General features: G+C 42.2%; 1 protein-coding gene across 1 annotated transcript in view; it reads right to left on the bottom strand.

Annotated features, from left to right (window-relative positions):
- AKAP6 (A-kinase anchoring protein 6) overlaps window positions 1–26,143 on the bottom strand; it is a 332,898-nt gene that overhangs the window by 206,925 nt on the left and 99,830 nt on the right. The window contains exons 6-7 of the mRNA XM_084827230.1: window positions 21,564–21,660; window positions 20,142–20,305 (exon numbers count right to left, since the gene is read on the bottom strand). Coding sequence (XP_084683356.1) covers window positions 20,142–20,305; window positions 21,564–21,660 — 261 coding nt within the window. The remainder of the gene's footprint in view (window positions 1–20,141; window positions 20,306–21,563; window positions 21,661–26,143) is intronic.

Consider the following 26,143-nt stretch of genomic DNA (forward strand, 5'->3'; position numbering starts at 1 on the left):
GAAGAGGCCAAGTGGATGCTAAATAAGTCATGTTTGTTACATTTCTGATACTGAAAAAGGACTGTCATTATGGAGGCCTGGGTTCTCCTGATTTATAGTGTTAAAAATCTTTCACTACAAAGTGTACTTGTCAATTCTACCATAGCATAAAAGATTTTGAAGTTGCCAGATATAAAATCCAGGATGTCCAAATAGATTTTGTCTTCAAACATTGTTTTACCTGTTTTTCCCTTTGTGCCCACCCTGGTGGAGAATATTTATGTTTTATGTATTCTGCTGGGAATAGAACTAAAAGATTCTACAGATAAAAAGGTTGCTATAAGATGTTGTGCTGAAAGACTAAAACAGGCTAGTATTGGAAAAAAGACAGAAAAAAGGAAATATGCTACCCGACCAGGCAGAGTATGGAAGTAATTAAAATAGTTTAAGAAGAATGCTAACATGCAGAACCTAAAATTTGCCTTTATCTAACAGTATCTTTGTTCACATCAGTGTTCCTTTTGTTCTCTATTACATAGATAACCATTCTTGAACATCAACCGTAACAGCAAAAATTCAAATACCAAACTGCTAATTAAACACAGTAATATTTATAAGGTGTTAGTTTATTCTGCAGATATGAACACTTAATTTAACACACAAAAACAATAAAAGTGTAAAATGTTTTTGAAAAAATCAGTGCAGTGGCTTCTGTTCACTAGCCAATGGAAAGAAGAAATGCCTTTCATCTCCAGAAGTGCAATGTTATTTCAATAATATGACAGAGGCTGTCAAAAAAACCTTTAACAAAAATTGTGATAGCTTCTGTACAAATATGCACATAAACAACTTTTAAGGCTAATCTTTTTCTATGTGTTTTTTCTTTTTAAAACAACAGTATTGATGAAAACATAACACAGTGGTTGGTGTAGAACAGAATTGATTTAAGAGACTGTTCTCTGAACCACTGCAGAAAAGTATACTCAGTGCCTCCTCACACAAAATATTCCCCTTGTTACTGACTCAGCCATGAAACACCACAACAATCAATAATAAAGAACAAATGGTACCCACTAATAAACATAAATTTGTGATCAGAATGAAGCATAACCATTTATTTATTTATTTATTCATTCATTCATTCATTCATTCATTCATTTCATTTCTATACCGCCCAATAGCCGAAGCTCTCTGGGTGGTTCACAAAAAGTAAAACCAAAAAGCGCAGGATAAAACAATATAAAATCTAAAAGCATTAAAACCACAATATAACAATACAACCAGAATAAAACCTAGCAGCAATGCAGAGATTTAAAATACAAATTTTAAAAACCAAAGCTAAAAGACTAGGAAGCCAAAATGCTAAAACGCATGGGAGAATAAAAAGGTCTTCACATAGTGCCAGAAGGAATACAAAGTAGGTGCCAGGTGAACCTCTCTAGGGAGCTCATTCCACAGCTGGGGGGCCACTGCAGAAAAGCCTATCTTCCTGGTAGCCTCACTTTGGCAGGGGCTCATGGAGAAGGACCACTGAGGATGATCTTAAGGTCCAGGCAGGCACATATTGGAGGAGGCGATCCTTCAGATAACCTGGTCCCAAGCCGTTAAGGAGTTTGAATATTAATATCAGCACTTTGAATAGGCCCAGAAATGGACTGGCAGCCAGCACTGCTGAAAAAGTACTGGCATAATGTGAATTCGTTGGCCAGTCCCTGTTAACAATCTTGGTGCCCTATTTTGGACTAGCTGAAGTTTCTGGACCATTTGCAAAGGCAGCCCCACGTATAACGCATTTCATTAATCCAGATGAGAAGTTATCAGAGCATGGATAACTGTAGCTAGGCTATCTCTGTCCAGATAAGGGCGTAGTTGGTATACCAGCCTAAGCTGATAAAAAGTGCTCCGTGCCACTGAGTTCACCTGTGCCTCATGTGACAGTTCTGGGTCCAAGAGCACACCCAAACTATGAATGTGATCCTTTAGGGGAAGTGCAACCCCCTCCAGAACAGGTTGAATATCACCTAGCTGGGCAGATGAACCACCCACTAACAGTACCTCTGTCATGTCTGGATTGAGTTTCAGTTTATTGGCCCTCATCCAGCCCACTACCATGCCCAGGCACTGATTCAGAACAGCCACTGCCTCACCTGGGTTTGATGAGAAAGAGAGGTAGAGCTGGATGTCATGCACAGATTGATGGCATCTCAGCCCACACCTCCGGATAACCTCCCCCAGCGGTTTCATGTAGATGTTGAACAGCATGGGAGATAAAATAGAGCCCAGTGGAACCCCATGGCATAATTGCCATGGTGCAGAGCAATAATCCCCCAGCACCACCTTCTGGAATCAGCCATCCAAGTAGGAGCAGAACCACTGCAGTGCAGTACCTCCAATTCCCAACCCAGACAACTTGTCCAGAAGGATACTATGGTCAATGGTATCAAAAGCCACTGGGAGGTCCAGGAGAATCAACAGGGTCGCACTCCCCCTGTCCCTCTCCCAGCAGAGGTCATCCCACAGGGTGACCAAGACAGTTTCCATTCCAAAACCAGGCCTGAAGCCTGACTGAAATGGATCGAGATAATCCATTTCATTCAAGAGTGCCTAGAGTTGTCCTTCAACCACCCACTCAAGCACCTTGCCCAGCAAGGGGATATTAGCCACCTGCCTATAGTTGTTAACATCCTCCGGGTCCAGGTTAGACTTTTTCAGGAGTGGCCTGATTACTGCCTCTTTTAAAGAGGCCGGCACCACTCTCTCTCTCAAATATCTTTTTGCCACCCTCACTGCTATAGAGTAGGCTTGATGGTGAGCTATAACCTGTGTTCGGTCAGACTCAGCACAAGTTTTCCTCCACCTGCATTCTAGCCATCTCCCCTTTTGCTTCATTGCCCTCAGCTGGGGTGTATACCAAGGAGCTAGTCAGGCTCTGCTCAGAGGGAGAGGGCACTTGGGCGCGATCATGTCAACCGCCCAAGTCATCCCTGCATTCCACAGAGCGACCTGGGTTTCAACAGGAGCACCAGCCATACCAACAAGAAAATCCCCCAGAGCCTTCTGGAATCCATCAGAATCCATTAGCCTCCAGGGGCGGACCATTTTAATAGGTCTCGCACCCTTGCAGAGGGGAAAGGCTGCCGAGAGTCTAAACCTCAGCAGGAAGTGATCTGACCATGACAGGGGACAGATGTTAATTCCCCCACTTTCAGATCACCATCCTCCTGCCCAGTTGAGAAAACCAGATCAAGTGTGTGTCCTTTTACATGTGTTGGGCCGATGACATGTTGGGACAGCTCCATGGTTGCCATGGTGGCCATGAAGTCCTGAGCTGCCCCAGATACAGTGGCCTCAGCATGGAAGTTGAGATCCCCCAGGACTATCATCCTAAGAGTCCTCAACACCAAGTCTGAGACCACCTCCGTCAGCTTGGGCAGGGAGTCTGATGGGCAGCGGTACACCAGCAGAATCCCTAATCTGTCCCGGGTACCCAACACAAGGTGCAGACACTCAAGATCTGCAAGGTCTTCAAGATCTTTAATAACCATTAAAGGAATAACATTCTGAAGGAAGTGCATTCATGAGAGAAAATAGACAAATTTGTTTTAATACAGAGGCTCAGGAGAGAGAGAGAGAGAGAGAGTTTTACTCCATTTATTTTACAAAAAGAGTTCAAAGGTTTTACCTACCCATTTCACAAATCAAAAATACTTTCCTACAATGATGAAAATGAGCACTGGAATATGGTGACATCTATAAATGTTGTGTGGATCACAACAAACTGTGGCAAATTCTTAAAGTGATGGGAGTACCAGACCACCTTACCTGTCTCCTGAGAAACCTGTACGAGGGTCAAGAAGCAACAGTAAGAACCGGACATGGAACAACCGATTGGTTCAAAATTGGGAAAGGAGTATGACAAGGCTGCATATTGTCACCCTGCTTATTTAACTTATATGCAGAGTACATCATGAGAAATGCCGGGTTGGATTAATCAGAGGTCAGAATTAAGATTGCTGGGAGAATTATCAACAACCTCCAATATGCAGACAATACCACCCTAATGGCAGAAAGTGAAGAGGATCTAAAGAGCCTCTTGTTGAGGGTGAAAGAGGAGAGTGCAAAAGCTGGTTTGAAACTCAACATTAAAAAAACTAAGCTCATGGCATCTGGCCCTATCACTTCCTGGCATATAGAAGGGGAAGAAATGGAAGCTGTGACAGATTTTACTTTCTTGGGCTCCAAGATCACCGCAGACGGTGACTGTAGCCATGAAATTAAAAGACGCTTGCTCCTTGGGAGGAAAGCTATGGCCAACCTAGACAGCATAGTAAGAAGCAGAGACATCACCTTGCCGACAAAGGTCCGTCTAATCAAAGCTATGGTTTTCCCAGTAGTAATGTATGGCTGTGAGAGCCGGACGATAAGGAAGGCTGAGCGCCGAAGAATGGATGCTTTCGAACTGTGGTGCTGGAGAAGACTCTTACAAGTCCCCTGGACTGCAAGGAGGTCAAATCAGTCCATCCTAAAGGAAATCAACCCTGAGTGCTCACTGGAAGGACAGATACTGAAGCTGAAGCTCAAATATTTTGGCCACCTAATGCGAAGAGAAAACTCTCTGGAAAAGACCCTGATGCTGGGAAAGACTGAATGCAAAAGGAGAAGGGGACGGCAGAGGATGAGATGGCTAGAAAGCATCACCGATGCAATGAATATGAACTTGAGCACGCTCCGGGAGAGAGCGCAGGACAGGAAGGCCTGGCGTGCTATGGTCCATGGGGTCACGAAGAGTCGGATACGACTGAATGACTGAACAACAACAATAAATGTTCAAGCGGTACATATTTCCGTGGCATAAGGGATGGAGATGGGAGTGGGACAGGGGTTGCTGATACTAGAGTACAGACAATCTTAGTGAAAGTGGTGCATAATCTATGCACAAATGGATGGTGACATGGATAATTACCTAGCTTGTGACACTGATGGCAGTGAAGCCACACTCTGTCTCAAAATCTTCCCCGATACAGAGAATCTGGTAATCCTGTTCTTCCTTCTAGGCTAGGTGTCGGTTTTCTGAGTTCACCTGAACTCTTGTCACATGATGAGTGAATAGCCACCATGTTCTACAAACAGGGAACTTTAAAAAGAAAAATATACACACTCCCCACTGCCATATAATTAAACCAGCTTGGGGAGGGGGGGTGTTTATCTAAAACCTTGAGCAACAGAATACAGATCAATCCAGTTCTCAAAGATAGACAGAAGCAACTCAAGTCCTTCTTACAAATCACTGCTACGCTAACTTGTTCTCATCACTAGATTGATCATAATATGAATCTTTGGAGATTAGAAACCTGGAGCTGAAAAGCCCTTTAGATGAACTAAGGAAAATATCTACTCACGTATATGACATTTCTGTGTATTGATCAGAAGCTCCAAATCAATTTACTGATACTTTTTCAGTATCATAATACTAATCTTAAACATCACCAAAGACACACTATAGCTTGAACCATCAAGATGCATCAATCTCTAACCACAGACTGGCAATTTATAGCTACCATTCAACCTTTCTTTCCTTTTAGTTTTCTTTAGGGATGGCAGAGAATTCTGCCACGGACTCCAATGAGGCCGGATTCTAAAGTACGTGCTTTTTTTTTCTTTTTTTCAAAGTCAGCCGTGATAGGCTACGTAAACATTTACATAGCCTATCATGGTGTTTTTTAAAAATCTAGCCGTGATAGGCTACGTAAATCTTTACGTAGCCTATCACGTTTTGTTTTTTTTACTTGGAAATGGTGGCGGCGGCAGCCAGTCGGAAGTGCGGTCACCGCAGCCGCCGAACCGCTGCCACCGCCGCCGCCAGGAACATTCGCACAAGGTAAGTCCCGTCCCGGGGGGGCAGGGGGGCAGACCGTTTCTCCACCAATTTCGGGGGGCCAAATGCACTGGCATTCGGCCTCCCCAAGATTCGTGGAGAAATTCTCTGACATCCCTACCTGGAACTGACCTCGAAGCCTGCGTACCGAGGTTGGTCCCTGGAAAACCAACCTCCCCCTTGGTCCACGCTGTCTCCAAGGCAGCGCGGAGAAGTCCCGTCCTCTGTGCTTGTAAGAGGAGCACGGAGCAACTGAAAAGGGGCGGAGCTGGGGGGTGTTCCAGGGTGGGGAGAGTGAAGCTGTGCGTGTGACACATCCTATGTGTCATACAGCAGCTTCCTCTCCTGGTCGGGCCCCCTGCCGCTAGATGAAAATGGCTGTCTAGCAAAAAATAGGAAGGCAGGAGAGGCGCAGAGGGAACGATCACCCCGTGCCTCTCCTGCCTTGCTTTGGATAGGCGGTTGCCTCCGAGTTTGGAGGGGGCCGCCTATCTAGTTAGGATTGTGCCCTGAATTAGAGTTTTGCCTCCAAGAGTTGGCCTTTTCTTGTCTAATAATAAAATTAATCACAAAGAATAAAATTCATAATATCTAAGCACTTCATTTATGATTCCTAACTGCTTGTAAGCTCCTCAGTATTTTCAGTTAACAAATCAATTTTTACTGTTCCCACCCAGATTATATGAGTAATTCCTAGGAGGTCTTAGTGCTTGTGGTTTTGTCATGGATTTTAGGAAATAGCTGATTTTGCTTTATTGTACATGCTGGTAGACTACTGAAAAAATGCTAGCCCACCTGTTAAAAACAATACAAGAAGCCTTATTGTGAAATGCAAATGCTAAATATTAATGATAGATTATTAAGACTTTGAAAATGTAAATAAGTAAGAAGTATTGTATTAAAGAGAAGGCAACACAGAGACACAAGCAGGTGCACAATGAATTCTCAGTAACTGGCATAAAAATAATGGTCAAGTTGACCAAGAAGGTTTCCAAAGAGAGAATTCTGATTTAAAGGCCTATAACTTAGGCCAAAAAGTTTTTTGAGTAATGAATAGGTGTGACACTGTATTATTCCAGGTCAAAAGTGTACTTAAAGTTTTCACTTGTCAATTAATGAGCAAAAAATATTGTGTAAGGAATACACATCAAAAGCTTGATAAAAACAAGACCTAGAGCTGACTGTGGCTCAGATCATGAGCTTCTTATTGCAAAATTTTGGCTTACATTGAAGAACGTAGGGAAAACCACTAAACCATTCAGGTATGACCTAAATCATATCCCTTATGAATATACAGTGGAGGTGAGGAATAGATTTAAGGGATTAGACCTGATAGACAGAGTGCCTGAGGAACTATGGACGGAGGTCCGTAACATTGTTCAGGAGGCAGCCAGCAACTCAATCCATCCCCAAGAAAAAGAAATGCAAGAAAGCAAAGTGGCTGTCTGATGAGGCTTTACAAGTAGCTGAGGAAAGAAGGGAAGCGAAAAGCAAGGGAGAAAGGGGAAGATATATCCAACTGAATGCAGAGTTCCAGAGAATAGCAAGGAGAGACAAGAAAGCCTTCTTAAATGAACAATGCAAAGAAATCGAGGAAAACAATAGAATGGGAAAGACTAGAGATCTCTTCAAGAAAATCGGAGATCTCAAGGGAATGTTTTGTGCAAAGACGGGCATGATAAAGGACAAAGAAGGCAGTGACCTAACAGAAGCAGATGAGATTAAGAAGAGGTGGAAAGAATACACAGAAGAACTATACAGGAAAGATCTGAATGTCCCTGATAGCCATGATAGTGCGGTCACTGAACTTGAGCCGGACATCCTAGAGAGTGAATTCAAGTGGGCCTTAGGAAGCATTACTAACAACAAAGCTAGCGGAGATGACAGTATTCCAGCTGAGCTACTTAAAAGCCTAAAAGATGATGCTGTTGCTAAAGTGCTGCACTCAATATGCCAACACATTTAGAACACTCAACAGTGGCCACAAGACTGGAAAAGGTCAGTTTACATTCCAGTTCCAAAGAAGGGCAATGCCAAAGAGTGTTCAAACTACCGTACAATTGCGCTCATTTCACATGCCAGCAAGGTTATGCTTAAAATCCTACAAGCTAGGCTTCAGCAGCATGTGAACTGAGAACTACTGTAAGTACAAGCTGGGTTTTGAAGAGGCAGTGGAACTAGAGATCAAATCGCCAACATTTGCTGGATCATGGAGAAGGCAAGAGAATTCCAGAAAAACGTCTACTGCTTCATTGACTACGCTAAAGCCTTTGACAGTGTGGATCACAACAAACTGTGGCAAATTCTTAAAGAGATGGGAGTACCAGACCACCTTACTTGTCTCCTGAGAAACCTGTATGAAGGTCAAGAAGCAACAGTAAGAACCAGACATGGAACAACCGATTGGTTCAAAATTGGGAAAGGAGTATGACAAGGCTGCATATTGTCGCCCTGCTTATTTAATTTATATGCAGAGTACATCATGAGAAATGCTGGGTTGGATGAATCACAGGTCAGAATTAAGATTGCTGGGAGAATTATCAACAACCTCAGATATGCTGATGATACCACCCTAATGGCAGAAAGCGAAGAAGATCTAAACAGACTCTTGTTGAGGGTGAAAGTGGAGAGTGCAAAAGCTGGTCTGAAACTCAACATTTGGCATCTGGCCCAATCACTTCCTGGCATATGGAAGGGAAAGAAATGGAAGCAGTGACAGATTTTACTTTCTTGGGCTCCAAGATCACCGCAGACGGTGACTGTAGCCATGAAATTAAAAGACGCTTGCTCCTTGGGAGGAAAGCTATGGCAAACCTAGACAGCATAGTAAGAAGCAGAGACATCACCTTGCCGACAAAGGTTCATATAATCAAAGCTATGGTTTTCCCAGTAGTAACGTACGGCTGTGAGAGCTGGACTATAAGGAAGGCTGAGCACCGAAGAATTGATGCTTTCGAACTGTGGTGGTGGAGAAGACTCTTACGAGTCCCCTGGACTGCAAGGAGGTCAAATCAGTCAATCCTAAAGGAAATCAACCCTGACTGCTCATTGGAAGGACAGATACTGAAGCTGAAGCTCAAATATTTTGGCCACCTAATGCGAAGAGAAAACTCCCTGGAAAAGACCCTGATGCTGGGAAAGATTAAAGGCAAAAGGAGAAGGGGACGGCAGAGGATGAGATGGCTAGATATGCAATGAATATGAACTTAAGCACACTCCGGGAGAGAGCGGAGGACAGGAAGGCCTGGCGTGCTATGGTCCATGGGGTCACGAAGAGTCGGACACAACTTAACGACTGAACAACAACAACAACAAAATTTATAGGCTTAAATTTAATTGGTAAGTTTTGAGTAAGAGTTATGTTCCCTAAGGTATAATTCAAAATTGATCTTATCTAGCCTGAAAGGTGTACGTATAAACCTTTTATGTATGATCTAATTTTTAAAGAATGTTTAATAACAATGAGATAATTAAGATTGTGAGCCCTAATTTATGGGATAGTATGTAATATTAGCTATGAGGTGATTTCTACTCAAAAATTATAAATATTTTAGACTGTGGGAGCTCACAAGGCCTATGTGCCTGTTAGCTGAATAGCCTATTCAGTATTGAATAGGGAACTTGGTGCTTAGAATGAGATCTCTCCTTTTTAAGGTGTTAAGACTAGAAATCTAAGAACAAGAAATGGTTAAGAAGTTCTATTTCTTGTTAAGCTATTAAGATCTAAGAATCTGTAGCAAAGCTCTGTTTAACAAAAATGTTTTATATGTACAATATATTTTGATGTGATGTTATAAGCATATTTCTAATAAAAATAATAAATGGATCAAAAAAGATTTTCCTGTACTAATTCTTGTAGTACAAAACCTGGATTGCGACCCACAAAACTATCCTAGGTGTACACTTCGTTTAGAAGTATTTTATCTGCTATTAGGGGGTAAACAGGCAGCTAAATGCTTCCAAAGTATTGAACTATAGACAGATAGCTCAAACATAGTCCCTCATCTGTAACAGTTTGCCCAGACCTATACACTTTGGTACTCCAAGTTGTATATCCAGTAGTGTCTGTCCAGCTGTGAATGGATACCACTGGCAGAATAGAGTCCCACTCTCTGTCACAGCCCACCCCGCATATGACCCCTAAATCTGCTCTGGAGGATTGTGGGACAATCTCAAGCAGATCTGGGGTTGCAAAGGGGACAGGAGAGAAAAGGCAAATCCTGTTGCATGAGTGTGATATTGGAAGTAGTCCTCCTTTTTTAACAGTGAATTCTGATGCACATGCAGAGTTTACTCCTCTTCCCTATTCACTTCCATGATGGGTAATTTGTGCTACGCATTGGGCGAGTCCCAACATAATGCTAAACCATAGTTCAGCATTACAAGGATGAGTATAACCTACCCCCCACCCCCAGGCATGGCCACAAGAAGTTCAGAAGCTCTCACTTCCCTTTTTGATTAACCACAGCTTGCTGTGTCCAAACTCTGCTACTGCTTTGCATAAATGCATTATATCCACTTTTCTGTAAGGATTCCTATCTGTAGCCTTTGTCCTAGAGCACTAGAAAAAAAATCTGTTACTATTGTCTATAGTAATAACAATAAATAATACTAGAAAAGAAGGAGACAGATCATAAATGAAATTAGAACAAGAACTTTGAAAAACAGATATTATCCTTTTAGGAAGTATAAATCTATTTGGAATAAAGAAGTTTCCAATAATTAAATTATGTCTCTGCTGTTATCATCATAGGAATATAGGAAGCTGCTTTTACCAAGTCAGGTCATTCATTCATTTAGCTCAGTCTTGTCTACATTAGCTGACAGCAAATATCCAGGACTTCAGGCAAGGGTCTCTCCTAGCACCAGTGGAGGCTCCAGTGTCAATGGGGTGGTGAATCCACTCCGGGTTTCAGTCAGACCCAGTCAGAACTCTAAAGGAGCTATCTGAGGTACTACCTTGGATATCTTCTTTAGAGTCCTGACTGGTTCTGATTGAACCCCGGAGTGGATTCATGGCCCCACTGACATTGGAGCCAACAGCCTCCACTGTCTAACCCTATCTGACCATGCCAGGGATTAAACTAGAGACATTTTGCATGCAAAGAACATACTCTACCACCGAGCCACAGCCCTTCCCCCAGAGCCTTGAGCTCCTGCAGAGTTACTGAAAATCCAGTTTACTCTTTCCATTCAGATAAGAAGGGATGTGTGTACAAGCAAAGCCTGAGTTTGTCAAAGTTCTCTGTCCTGAAGTTCATTTCGTCTCATGCCCATATTCGATTGTGGTCAGATTTTTTTCTTTTCGCATGAAAATCCATGCATATTTCCCCAAATATACGCATCAATTTTGTGCATCTTGGAAATGTACGCTTCCTTCTCTCATTAAGGGTGCAATCCTATGGCCGCTAGATAGTATCTACACGGCCATAGGATTTTTCGTTTCCTGGGAACCGAGCTCGGAACCAGTGCTCCAAGGTCAGTTCCCAGAAAACCGCCTCCCTGCCTGCTCCCCTGTCACCTTGTAGGTGGCGCAGTTCATCCCTGCCTCTGTGCTCAGAAGAGCATTACGGAGCGGGGGAAAGGGGGCGTTCCTGAGGATGAAGAGGGGAGGGTACAGTGAAGTGCTGTTACAACACTTCTTATGTGCCATCTAACCTCCCCCACCCCCACTCCAAGGCACCCTGGATAGACAGCCAAAGTCGGCCATCTAGCCACAAATGCAGGGCAGCTGGAGCACGGAGGAGAAGATTCCCTCTATGCTCCACCCACCCTGGATTGGATAGTTGGTCGCCTCCGAGTTCAGAGGTGGCCAACTATCCCCATAGGATTGCAACCTAAAGCATGTTTGTGCACATTTTTCAAAAGTACCCATTTTTTCATGCACATTTTTCAAATATAGGCATGCTGTTGAATGCATTTCTGGGGGGTCCTGGAATCACATTACAAGCTTGGAAATGTGCAGACTTCAACCACAGATTGTATTGTATTTAGTCCAGAAGGTGTGAACATAGGGTAAATCCTGATCAAAAATGAACTGAAACAAATTTCTCATACATCCCTACCAATAAGTAGGATGATAAGGAGGAAAACAGAAGAAGATAAAACAGTGGGGAAAGAGCTGAGGGGATGGGGGTACATTTTGGTGCATCAACTGGGAAAGGAGTAAGAAGATATTATTTTCTCCAATAATAATGCCTATCAATAAATGTTTTATATATGAACCAAGAGAATTATATGATCTAATTGTTATTATATTCCTTAAATATCTGACAGTACAATCCTATAATGTCTGCTCCAGAAGTAAGTCTCGTTGAGTTCAATGATGTTTACACTCAGGATTGCTGCCTGAATTTCTTTTATCCAAATGTATCTTTTTAACAAAAAGCATTTCTAATATGTAAGTAGTTACAGTTTTAAAATGTTTATATTAATTATTGCAGGAAATCACAACACTTTTATAGGTGAACTTTAAATATTCTTTCCTGCTTTTATTTTCTTTTTTCCTATTTAAAGGTCAGGGACAGGATGCACCACAAGTGAAGGGCTTAACTGTAGTTGGGGGGGGGGGGAATCCTGTTTTCCAAACTAAATACATCCCAAACTCTATTTCTAGCTATGAATCAGAAAAACACCTGTCACATAAGAAAAGGCATAACTGTATACGCAAAGTCTGAGTTCCTGAATGTGAATGCTTACAATATATTTCTGAAACTGCAGCTTTTGTCCTCCTTGTATGGTTTTAAAAAGCTCCCATGATAGTGTGGAAAACAGTTTTAAAAGTCCTACAGGAAAAGTTTCCTATAGACTTTGAAGTACTTACTATTTCTGGTTTCTTTGGAGATTTGCAAAATCAGCTCTCTTCTGCTGACTCTCAAGAAGGTAAAGAAAGAAAAATAACCCCTAGATATATTCCTTATTTTCTATTATACTTCACAGGTTTTGTATTGTTTCTGAAGTAAGTGTATGTGGAAATTTGAACTTATTTTTTCTTATGGTCTTTTAAAATTTTGATTACTTTCTCGATCTACAAAAAGAGGATTCATACTTTTGCCACACTTGGAGTGCAGCATTATCAATTTAAAGGTAATAATTTACAAAAATATTACAACATAAAAAAAAGTAATTAATATCTATTAGTTAAGGGGGATTGCCTGCGGAAATCCACTTGACTGAGTTTCTCATATTCCTAATAAATGGCACATTAAAATCCTGAAGCAAAATAACTGCTAGCTCAATAAAAAGCAACATATAGGGTGGGATCCAGCAAAAGCCTTCCAGTAGAACTTTTCTTCTGGCTGAATGGGGGAGGAGGTGATATTCACCAATTCTGCTTCCAGAACAGTGGGGGAAGTTATGCAGAGGGTGTGGAATCAGCAAAAACTGCTTCCCACCTTTCTGCCAGCAGGAACTATCTGAGGAGGAGTCCACTTAGAGACACTCCTGCCAGCAGAATATAACTATGGATCCAATCCATAGCATGTATCCCCCACACCTGTTAACTGGTTTGCCTCCTTAAGAGTGCTGCAGTAACAATAGCAGCAACAACTGGCCAAATTTCCCTGACGTGGTTTAAACCAGGGTAGGCAACCTTCTTGGCCCCATGGGGGCATTTGCCATTTTTTTCGGGCCCAATGGTACATCTTTCCCATGGTCAATTGGGCCCTTGGGAATCTATTTTGGGGATTCTCCCTTCTCTTTCTCCCTTCTTCCTTTTCTGGAATTCCTTTCACACTCACCTCCACCTTCCTTCCCTGCTGCCACCAAGAGCCTTTCCCATCACTGCTGCCACTACCATGGAGGAGACAGAAGGGGGTCTGGAGGGCTCACCGCGGTGTCATGGCAGGCACAGGGGCACCCACAGGTGTTGCATTGCTCACCCATGGTCTAGTTTCTAGATCAGGGTAGGCAACCTGGTGCCCTCCATATGTTTTTGGACTACAACTCCAATACTTCGTGACCTGGCTGGGCCTTACCAGAGTTGTACTCCAAAACATCTGGAGGGCACCAGGTTCCTACTGCTACTCTAGATCAACCAACCACTTCTTATAGCCTTCCTGTCTCTTGGACAGCCTCCCTAGCGATCCTTTCTCAGTCACTCAGTTTTCATAGCATGCGGTTCCGCCTAAAAATGGTAAAATTTCTCAATGTGAGACTAAATTTGCTGTTGTGTCTTTTAAAAAAATGTTACTAGCTGGCACAGGAGGGTCTAATTTTCCTCTAGGGCCATAGTGCATTGGAGGGTTTAACCATTTACTCCTCCACAACAGTTCCAGCAAAAATCAGACCCCCACCCCACTCAGGTTATTAACTTTTTTAAAAGATGCAACCACTTAATGCAACCACTTAATGCCATGTTTGGTTTGTCTTGGATTTCTTGCCTTAGGAGAAGTCATCCAAGGATTTGGAGTAAAGTGTCTGCAATATGCAGATGACGCCCAGTTCTATTTCTCCATGTCATCCGATGCAGATGAGGTGGTGGAAGAACTGAATCATTGTCTGAGTTTGGTAATGGGCTGGATGAGGGCCAAAAAGCTGAAGCTCAATCATCATGAAACAAAGGCAATGTGGATAGGTGGTCCCTAGGTCTGGGAAGCAGGGAGGGGGGGTAGGGAATCAACCTATTCTGGATGCAATTGCACTCTTGCTGAAAGATCAGGTTTACAGCTTGGGAGTACTCCTTGATACAGCACTGTCATTTGAGGTGCAAATGTCCTTGGTGGTATAGTGTGCTTTTTTCCCCCTAGTTTAGGCTGATATGGGTGCTATAACCTCTCCTGGTCAGGGATAGTCTGGCAATAGTCACCTATACTCTGATAACATCCTAGTTAGACTACTGTAATGCATTGTATATGGAACTGCCCTTGAAGACTGTTCTGAAGATGCAACTAGTTCAAAAGACGGCAGCAGGATTTTAGCTAGGATGGCTCACTAGGAATATATCTCACCAGTTTTAAGAGATCTACACTGATAGCTGGTCCATTCCAAAGCTCAAGTCAAGGTGCTTGTTTTAATCTCTAAAGCCTTTCGTACTTGGCACACAGGTATCTTGAGGGCCACCTTCTCCCATATAATTTATTTATTTATTTATTTATTTCATTTCTATACCGCCCAGTAGCCGAAGCTCTCTGGTTCACAAAATATAACTCCGCATGACAGTTAAGGTCTTCCTCTCAGACCCATCAGAGTGCCACAACCATCACAGATGTAGCAGCTGACAACAAGGGCTTTTTCATTGGTAGTTCCCCAATTATGGAATTCCTTCCCAAGGGACATTCATCTGATGCCTACTTTGTTGTTGTTGAAGTGCCTGGTTATGAAATATCTATTTTCTTAGGCATTTTAAATAAAATGGGGGTGGGTTAGATCTGTTGGGAAAGAAAGTTATATTTTAAACACTGTAATTGAGTCATCCATTCTACTCTCTGGATTGGATTTGAAGTTGTGATGAATTTAGGAAGTCCCTTTGTATTAATTATGTTTTGTAGTATTTTAAATTATGTAACTGTATGTAATTTCTTATTGTGAACAATCCTGCAATATACTTCTATGAAGGGTCCTATACGAATAGCAATTTCATGTGGGCAGGGAAGGGAAGAGTCCATGGTGGCCATATTGCCATTCCTATGCTCTCTGGGCTCATGTTGGCAGGGCAAAGGTAGGTAGGAAGGTATCATTTTTTCTTTTTTGGCCATTTAACAGAAACATTCCACTCCCATTGCTCTGCTGAGACTGGCAAAGTTCCCTCACATTCTGGGGGCATGTTCTGCAGATCCGAACCTCCCCCAGTCCATCTCCAGTACACATCCTTTTCGCCCTCTCTATCATTGGAATTGTGAGTATGATGGAGCAGCAATGGCTGACCTGGATGGAGGAGGCTCCCAAGGGCAGACCTCCTTCTCTGCCCATGGATCTCCTTCTCTGTGGTCAGAGATGAAGTTACACTGTATACTATGGCTCCTGGGACCACCTCCCAGGTACCACAGGATTGCAGCCTGAATAAATAAGTTCCCCACATTCCCTGTAGTTTCCTCAAGCTATTTACTCTTTCTTCAAGTTCCTCTTTCTCAGTCATTCCCAGTCCTGAACCCAACCCTTGCCTTGGGGCATCCTGTGTGTTTCCTATATTGTTGTTGTTATATTTATATAGCCTCCCATCAACACATGTCCTCTGTGCGACATACAAAAAAAGAAGTAAAATACAAGATTAAAATACAAGATAAAGCTCATCTTACAAAATTATTTATTTATTTATTACATTTCTATCCCACCTTTCTTCCATTGTGGAATTCAGGGTGGCTACATGTGGTTCCCAGGTAGTCTGCCTCATGTGCCTTCAGACAATGCCCTGGGACCATGGTTTACTGTGATTTTCTTAGTCCAGATTACAATCTCTAATTAAAATGCTGATTGCTTAAAAAGCCTGGGTGAATAAAAAGGTCTTCAAAAAACCATAAAGATGGCATCAGGCAAACCTTGCTTGGGAAGTTATTCCACATCCAGGGTGCCACCACCAAGAAAGTCTCTCCCTAGTCACCCACCTCACCTCATTTAGCGGGAAGTGGGGGGGGGGTACTGTGACAAAACAGGACCTCTGAAAAGATTTTAAGGTTCAGGTGTCTATATTCTGGAGAAGATGATATTTCTAATAATCTGGTTCCAAGCTGCTTAGAAAGCCAAAGGCTAAAACCAGGACTTTATATTGGGCCACTATACTAGTTCAACCAATCAGGGCTGCACTTCAACAAATGCAAAGTATTTGCATTAAATCAAGATTGTTTTAATTCTGCAAACAAGGGATGAGGATATTCAAATAATGTATGTAACGTCACCAGCTTTCTTTTTCTTTTTCATTTCCATAATAATGTAAAAACTTCACTATCTAAATTTTAGATTTTGTGGCATGGCAGCAGGAGTGCAGTCTGTGGGGCCGGGGGGAGGGTCTGAGGGGGCAAAAATGGCCTAATCTAAAACAAAGTGTTCTGAAACTAAGAACACTGACTAGTGTTAGATAGAGCCCAGTGGGCTGACACAAGACTGTCACATTTCGGTCCCATTGAAATCAACGTGAAATGTAAGTCGTGATTAATTTAAGCCTCATTGATTTCATTAGGAATTTAGTCTGGATCCAGCCCACGGAGCTTGAGTTGAAACTAGGGATATATGAATCAGTCTATATCCGGTCCGGGTCAGTTTTGTCTGTATTCAGTCATATATCAATTCCATCCAATTTCTGCATTATTCTGTGAATTTTTTACAAAAAATCTGCCTGAAAATTTGTATTTATGTTAGCACACAACTTTCCCTAACATACATATTTTGTATGCATATTTCCCATATATTCACATTTTTGTACATATATTTTCCTAATCTGAAGGATCGCCTCCTCCCATATGTGCCTGCCCGGACCTTAAGATCATCCTCAGAGGCCCTTCTCCATGAGCCTCTGCCAAAGGAAGTGAGGCGGGTGGCTACTAGAAGGAGGGCTTTTTCTGCTGTGGCACCCCGACTGTGGAATGAGCTCCCTAGTGAGGTCCGCCTGGCACCTACACTGTATTCCTTCCGGTGCCTTTTAATTTTCCCAGGCATTTTAGCTTTCTAGATTTTTAGCTTTGCTGTTTTAAATCTGTATTTTAAATTCCTGCACTGCTGCTAGGTTTTATTGTGGTTGTATTGTATTGTGGTTTTGATGTTCCATATATTTTAAATTGTTTTATTGTGTGCCGTTTGGTTTTAAATTTTGTGGACCGCCCAGAGAGCTTTGGCTATTGGGCGGTATAGAAATGAAATGAATGAATGAATGAATGAATAAATAAATAAATAAATATGCAATTTTGTATACAACTTTCCCTAATATAAACATTTTTGTATGCAATTTTTGAGCTGAGAACTGCATGGCAACATTTGGAGAAGTGTGGAATCCAAACAATAACTGTTTTATAATCTGCATATTCGTCTGAAAACCGCTAATGAGTTTGGTTTGCTTAAAAATGCGGACCAAATGAAATTCTGGCATCCTAATTGAGATGCATATTACGGACAGTGGCCCACTACAGGACAGTACCGCTGTTGGGCAGGCCTATAGAGAAAGTGCTGAAACATTACTTGTTGCTATTTATAGGTCCCCCTGTGTTTTAATTCTGGAAGACATTGGATGGCAGCTTAAGGGGGCTGAAAGGCAGGCTAGACACTTTCTAAACAAATGAGCAAATAAATAAAATCTACCTATTGTACGCTGTCCTGGAAATATTTATATTGAGGGAAGACATATAGATTTTTAAAATAAAGAAAAAACCCAGATCCAACATATTCTCAAAGATCTGCCGCCTGCTCTAGCAACTGTTTCCTCTCATGGATGCTGGGTGGTAAGCTTGTCTTTGCTTACTGATATCTCCTTAAGCTGAAATGGCTACTCACCAGCGAGTATGTGCCACAAAGGAGATAAACAAAGACCTGAAACAAACATTGGTGCCAGCTCAGTTCCATTTTATCTTTGGTTTATTCTGTTGTTTTAAACATTTCAACTTGTTTTAAACTTTTAAAGTGTATTCTATTGTTTAAACATTTTAAGTTTTTAAGTGGTGCTTTATTATACTTCTGAATATTATATTTTAAGTTTTATGAACAGTACAGAAATGTAATAAATAAATAAATGCTTAGTGACTATGATTATGTAGTATAATTCAAAATTACTGAGATGTAGTATAATATTCATCTTGGGTAACTAAGTGCATGTGCAGAGAATGGGAAATGCTCTTGTCCTCTTACGGCTATCTGTATTTTTCCTGTTGGAATCAAAATGTCAATCAGATAGCAGGTGAGATTGTTTCCTAGCTCTTTGTAGTGCCTCAAACTGTACCTTGAAAAATCAAAACATTATCCCTAGAACCACAGCCAGTATTCATATACAGTCACTGGCAATTACTGGATAGTCCATGTGATTTCATTGGTGATGAATGATACATTTTCCCTCCCCATGCACTGTGAATTTTGGAATGGTTTTTAATAGTTTGTTGGGGGGGGGGGTTTACACATGATAAACAGGAAAATGTTAGCTTAGCCCTCTAAAAGGAAACAAAAAATAATCTAAAGCTAGCCACTTCTGAATCAATGCTTCCACCATTTCAATAAGTTTATCCTACTTTTCTTTGAAGAGTGCCCTGAGGTTAGGGATGGATGAATCTGATTTTGACAACTTCTGAACTTTTTGAAGCACAAGTTTATTCAGTCCCATTTTCACACCAGTTTGCTTTTTTATTTTTTTGTAAAAAACCAGCATGAAAATTTATACCTATCTGCGTACACATCTCTCCAAATGTATGCATTTTTGTGTGTGCAATTTCCTCTGATGCACACATTTTGTAAGCATCTTTTGATCAGAAAACTGCATTGCAAAATATGGAGAAGTGCAAAAGCTGAAGGATAATTCATTCTGATTTGCACAGTAGCTTGGGAAGTATGAATTAATTCATTTTGTATTAAAATATGAACCAAACCAATTTGTCCCCCACCCCTACTTACAGTCCGCCATTCTCTTTCTCTTAAAAAAAAAAACAGAAAAAGAAAAACAAACTAATAGTTTTTCTCTCCACAGCAAAGTTATTCACCCTGCAGCAAGGCTCCTCTTTCCATCAAAGCACATCACTACAGGGGAAGTTGCTTTCATTGCTCCAAAGGAATTCCTCGCTAAATAGATATGGATATCAGTACTTTATTTGTAAAGTACTTGATGTATTCAACACATGCACCAACATGGAAGGCTTAAACTCCAAGCAAAAAAGATTTGTGGCAAAGCATATGACCTTCTCCCCATTGCAATGGCCATCCCCTAATTAGGCAATGCATCTGATAGTCATTAACAGGAATGAGATAATGAATCACTTTCTCTCTTCTTTGTTAATTTGCTGTAACCAAGCGGCTAATGGATGTCAGAGCTGAGTGATTGCACTGATTATAGTGATTTATAGTTGCAACAAAACAATTTAAAGCCATTCTGATTATTCATGTTAAAGATACTTTATGTTTTGTTTACTAAATATTTTACATCCCCTTCCTGTCCCCTTGCAGACTTCTATACAGGGGGAAAGAATTCTTTCTGAAAATGTAAAAAGTTTCAGGCAGGGGATTTTTTTTTGGTATTGTTTCAGAGTAAAACATTTTATTTTGTTTATAGAAAAAATTACCCAGTAGAAATGAAAAGCCTTAGGGTGGAAAGAAAACTTCAGTGGTGCCTAGTTCAAAAGAAGGAGGAAATAAGAGGAAATAAGACAAACTTCAAGCCACTTACCTTGGGGCTCTCAGTCCCTTCCTCATCCTCTGCAGACACATCAGTAGCCAGTATCTCTGCTTTGATGATACCCAGAGCCCTAAGAATCCAGCTGTGTTGTCGTTTGATTTGCCTCTGTAGTTCCTTCCATTGACTTGCAATCATCTGCAGCATGTCCTTCAGTCCTTCTCCAAGAACGAGATAAACAAATGAAGTCATACATCAAAATTCATCTTTTAATAGAAGTATTTAAGAAAAGGACAGTAAAGAACTCTGACTGTGACCAAAAAAAAAATCCTTCTCCTTAAGTATTTCAGCACACTTTACTGAGAAATCCGATCAGGAATTCTGCCATATTGATATTGCAAACAATACGATCGGGTCAAACGTCACACACAAACAGCATGTTAAGTTCTGATTGAATACAGCAAAGAAAAATAAAGTAATATATAACCCTGTGACTCATATGTAGAAGAAACAGTAGAGAAATCCATACTTCAGCCTGTTCCTCAGGCCATATAGTTGCTCTTGCTCTTATTTTCCATTTCTAAAATTTCTTCTTCTTGATAAATATGCAATGACCCATTAGTCATCAGTTTTTGAGACCTTACTACCATTCCACAACCTCCAGGGAATTATGCAAACCAGCTAAATGATTTACTCTAGCATTAATGTTTTGGAGAATCTATTTCAAATTCTAGAGGACCATGTGCAGGTAGAGAAATAACAGATGTAAGAACTCAAGTAATAATCACACTAAAAACTAGAGGACAACTTCATCTCAAACCTCTGCTAAAACAGTCCTTGCCAACCAGGCCAAAACAAATCCAGCTATTTCTAGGAATATAGAGTGTTCTGATTAAAACCATACCATTAAATTAGTCATGCCAAGTTTCAACAACATGACAAAAATTATTATTCATCCTGACTTAAGGCTTATATTGAAAAGGACAAGCATAACTAAAGGAAATAACTATTTCTAATTTTAAAACCTTTCCTAATAAATACTTTAAAATTGCAGTAAGAATTAGCTTAAATGGCAAAGGAGCCTTTACCAGCGCAATTACTCATGCTGGCTATGTAAAAATATATATGTGTATAGATATGAAATCCTAATTTATCATCTTAATGTTATTTCCATAGCACCTACATCAAAGAACATGTCAGCATGAAGTTTTCAGTGATGTAATTTCAATTGAAACTCAGCTGAGCAGTGAGACCAAAATAAAATGAACAGACTATTTGCTGGCAGTATTTCATTTTATAAGTATCACAGCATTGTATGCAGTATATGAAACATTTATAAATCTTGAAGGTCAAACTGATAATGTAAATATTAATAATACATAAGGAAGTGAATATATGCAGTAATTTACAGCAATGCTTCTTTATTCTTTAATAGTCTGGAGACATAAAGACTTGCAATATTTCAGAAGGATTTACCTGATTTGTGAGATACTATAAGATCAAGAAGCTGGCGTCCTTCTTCTACGACAGCTTCCTTTAAAGCGCAGTGGCTATCTACATTCAGCTTAAAACTCTGCAAGTATATATATAGACACATATATTTATATAAATATCAAATGTTGGACAAGCATTTTAACATAAAACACATGTACAAAATTACTTGCTACTTTTTTATCAAGAACCACAGTCACATTCACTTGTGATACTAAAAGCTATTGATATTTTGGAACTGAGCTCAAAACGTTTCTGGTAGATTAGCAGAATGCATCTGTGCTAAAACAGTGGACAAATCTAGAAATTCATTAGGTTTTATGAAAAGCCATAACCCATAGGCTATATCTGGAATAACAGTGTCCTACAAAATATACTAAGCTGGAGCCATCGCAGATGAGCCCTTTTGTTCAGACTTGTTTCAAATATTGGTGAATGGACTATTTATATAATAAATATATCCAGCATATATTAATATAGGAAAGGAAAGGAAAGGTTCCTCCTGTGCAAGCACCGGGTCATTACTGACCCCTAGAGGGATGCCGCTTGTGCTGGCATTTCCATGGCAGACTGTAGCGGGGTTGTTTGCCATTGCCTTCCCCAGTCGTGACTACCTTTCCCCCAGCAAGCTGGGTACTCATTTTACTGACCCTGGAAGGAAGGAAGGCTGAGTCGACCTGAGCTGGCTTCCGCTGGGATCGAACTCAGGTCGTGGGGAGAGTTTCGGTTGCAATACTGCCGCCTACCACTCTGCGCCACACATATTAATGCAAAATATTGTAACAAATTAATACTGATAATCTACTGCAGCCTCCTTTCTCCTTCATACTGGAATAGTCAAGTTGCATTAGGTGTTCTATGCCTTAACAAGTGTAATTAATATTACTCTTTTGAAATACCCTACTGCATTCAGAACAACTGCTTCATTTATTTTGGTGATAATTAACTTCATTTTGACAATTACACACAGGAAAAATTGTTGGAGGGATTCAGGCCATGAGTCACTTAATCTGAACTTGGAGGGGTAATATGTACCTGAATCAGGTGGGAGGGGATCTCTGGGAGATGGTATTGCCTTTTCCTTGTCTCCTCCCCCTACTCTCTATCCCCCTTCCTACTTCCTCCTGCAAGGGGTGCTAACCATGAGGCTGATATCAGCCAACTTACCTCAAGATGTAAGCTTGTCATATCTCAAGTAAAGTCTGTTCCTAACCCACCGCTTCAGTCTCTTTTGTCTACATCCGTGGCTACTAAACGGGGGCTGATTCAGACTTCAGGTTACAGGGCCCAGCAGCCAATAAAGAAGAAAAAGGCTTTTGCAAGGAATCACCCAGAAACCTGTGAGTACTTCCCATCGGATAGACAAGGGAGAAAAATCTAGGAGGGTGAAACGATGGCTGAAAGAAATGTACATGCAGCCATGGAAAAACTAGGCACTGGGAACCAGATATGGAAGTTCAAGATGGAAATTGTGCTAGTGAAAGAGGACTTCTGGTAGGTTCCGGAATTGGCTCGCCTCGCAGAAAACCCCCAGGACTGGGGCAAAAGGGACAGAAAAGCAAGGGCAACAATTGTTCTATCAGTCCAAAATGACCAGTTGCTCCACATCAGAAATGAGAAAACAGCCAAGCAAATGTGGGAGGTTCTGCAGATAGTGCACCAGCCTACCAGCATAAATGCAAAGCTCTTCTTGAAGAGGAAGCTGTTTAAAATGAGGCTCAAGAAAGGAGCCAGCTCGGCAGCCCATATAAATGCAGTCTTGCAAGTTGTTGAGGAGCTGTGTGCAATTGGCTCAGAGACCCCAGAGGAGGATGTCATGGCCATCATTTTGTGCAGCCTAGATGACTCCTATGAACCCCTCATAACAGCCTTGGAAGCGCATCCCAAAGCAGACCTAAACTGGACTATGTAAAGGCCAGGCTGATTAGTGAGTGGAATCGCAGGATGGAAAACATGGCCGATGCCTCATGTAAGAGGACAAAGGCTAGGCCAGAAACAAAGGCCTCGAGGGAATCGGAACAAGCCCTTATCGCAAAGACAATACAATGCGACCAGTGTGGTTCCAGGACACATTTCAAGAGAGACTGTCCCGAAAACAGCCACAAGAGGGAGCCAAAGTGCAACAAAGTGCAAGGCAGAATAAACTACAAGCCGCAAGGGGCCCATTCCTGCTGGTCTGTTTACCTCAGAGTAACCAGAGCTCAGAGGCACAACCTAGTTTGGGTGCTGGGCTCAGGAGCTAGTAGCCGCATGACCAGCCAGAGGGAGTTCTTCGAGAAACTGGATCACCAAAAGCAAGGCTACGTTTGCCTGGCTAATGGGAAACAGATAAAGGCAGTTGGAATAGAAGGCACCTTAGACTGTACAGCACCGCTGCACGGTGGGAAAACAAAGCTAACAGACGTCTTGTTTGTGCCAGACTTGGAAGGGAACTTGCTGTCGGTAAGAAAGCTTACAGCAGACAGGTTTGTCCTACTTTTCGAAGGGGATGAATGCCAAACCTCCAGAGAAGGAAGGTTGTGGGGCAATGCTAGTGTAAGAAACTCTATGTATGAGATTGCTGGCAGCAGAGAAGAAGCCAAGAGGGCAGACCACACACCCCACTACAGTTGCATCCACCCCTGGCACAGATGCATGGGACACAGAAGCATGGAGGCAGTGAAGGAGCTGGTGACCAAGGAACTCACTGCAGACTTGCAGATCCCAGTGTGCAAGTAAAGGATGAGCTGCATCAAGACCAAGTCCACGTGAGCCCCACTGCCCAAGGCAAGTGAGACCACAGCTAAACAACTACTGGAGCTCATCCACTCCAACCTCTGTGGACCGATGGAGGCAAAAAACCCTGGAGGGGGTAAGTACTTCCTCATCTTCATTGATGATTATTTCAGGTTCACAACAGTGTACATCCTCAAGAGTAAGGATCAAGTACTGAGCAAGCTGAAGGCATTCATTGCAGCAATCAAGAACAAATTCTGCAAGACACTGGGCACCATTCATACCCACAATGGAGGAGAGTACATCAGAAGGGAGATGGAAGCATACCTCCGGGCCCAAGGCATCACGCACCAAAAGATGGTCAACTACTTGCTGGAACTGAATGGCATGGCTGAATGGCAAAAGATCACTCCTAAACATGGAAAGGAGCATGCTGCCAGTTGCAAATCTACCATTTAAATTCTGGGGAGAGGAGGTGTCTATGGCAGCCTGCATACAGAACAGGCTGCCAGCCAGGCCATTAGTAAAGCACCTTTCGAACTGTGGCATGGAGCCAAGCCAAAGGTAGGCCATCTGAGAGTGTTTAGGTGTAAGGCCTATTCTCACATCCCAGAACAGAAAAGGACCAAGCCATTGAAGGGCTCCTGGCGAGATACAGTCCCTACCATAAAGGCTACAGAATTCTTATTCCCCAAGACTGCAGCATCATATTTGGCCGAAGTGTGCAGTTCGATGAGATTGTGAGGCCCAGGACTATGGAGCTTATAGAGGTGAACCTGAGCACACCTGAGAGTGGAGAAGGGGAGCCCACAGTGCCTGAGGAAGGTGAGAGGGCAGCCGACACACTTAATCCCGACAGTGAGTCTAGTGACACCGGGGAGCCCAAGCTGAATGCAGCAGAGCAGCAGGAATCCAGGAAGTCGGAGAGGGCCACCAAAGGCATGCTGCCAGCCAGGTACAGGGACTATTACTTTTCAGGCAGTGCACAGCAAATCCAAGAGCCAGCGAGTTGGGAGGACAGTGCCTCCTTGCCCAAGGATGAGGCAGACAGATGGAAGAAGGCAGCACAGGAAGAGATGGACTCATTGCACCAAAATGGGACCTGGGCCTTGACTGAACTTCCCTCCAATAGCAAAGCAATCGGCTGCAAGTGGACCTTCAAAGTGAAGCACAACTCAGACGGTGAAGTAGAATGCTACAAAGCCAGGTTAGTGGTGAAGGGATACTCTCAAAAGTATGGGGAGGACTCTGACAACACATTTGCCCTGGTGGTAAAGCACACCACCATTAGAGCAATGCTGAGCGGAGCAACCGGCAGGGAGATGCAAGTTAGGCATCTAGACATTAAAACAGCATTCCTGTATGGTGACGTAGAGGAAGACCTGTGCACGATGCAACCGCCAGGGCTTGTAGATACAGAAGGGGCAAGGAAAGTGTGCAAACTGCACAAAAGCATTTACGGACTTAAGCAGGCTGCCAGGGCCTGGAATGAGAAAATTAATGGAGCCCTATTGAATCTGGGCTTCACCAAGGGGAAAGCAGACTCCTGCCACTATACCAGGCAGGAAGGGGACAGGTGGACATACATACTGGTGTATGTGGACAATTTGGTCCTGTGCTATGAATGGGAACGTGATGGCATGGAAATTATGCTCAGACCAAAGCAGAACTTTTAAATCAAGGGCCTGGGTCCAATAGCGCATTATCTGAGGATACAGGTCGAGAAGGGGGACGATGGGAGCTTCCTCCTTAGTCAAAGACAAAAGATCAAGGAGATGCTGCTGGAGTTCGGAATGACACAGGCGAAGGGGGTTAAGACTCCCATGACCACAGATCACCTGAAGGGGCGA

The sequence above is a fragment of the Heloderma suspectum genome, chromosome 1 (assembly GCF_057233095.1).
Source record: "Heloderma suspectum isolate Gila_16-S chromosome 1, 16-S_ref, whole genome shotgun sequence".
In the NCBI taxonomy this organism is placed as follows: Eukaryota; Metazoa; Chordata; class Lepidosauria; order Squamata; family Helodermatidae; genus Heloderma; species Heloderma suspectum.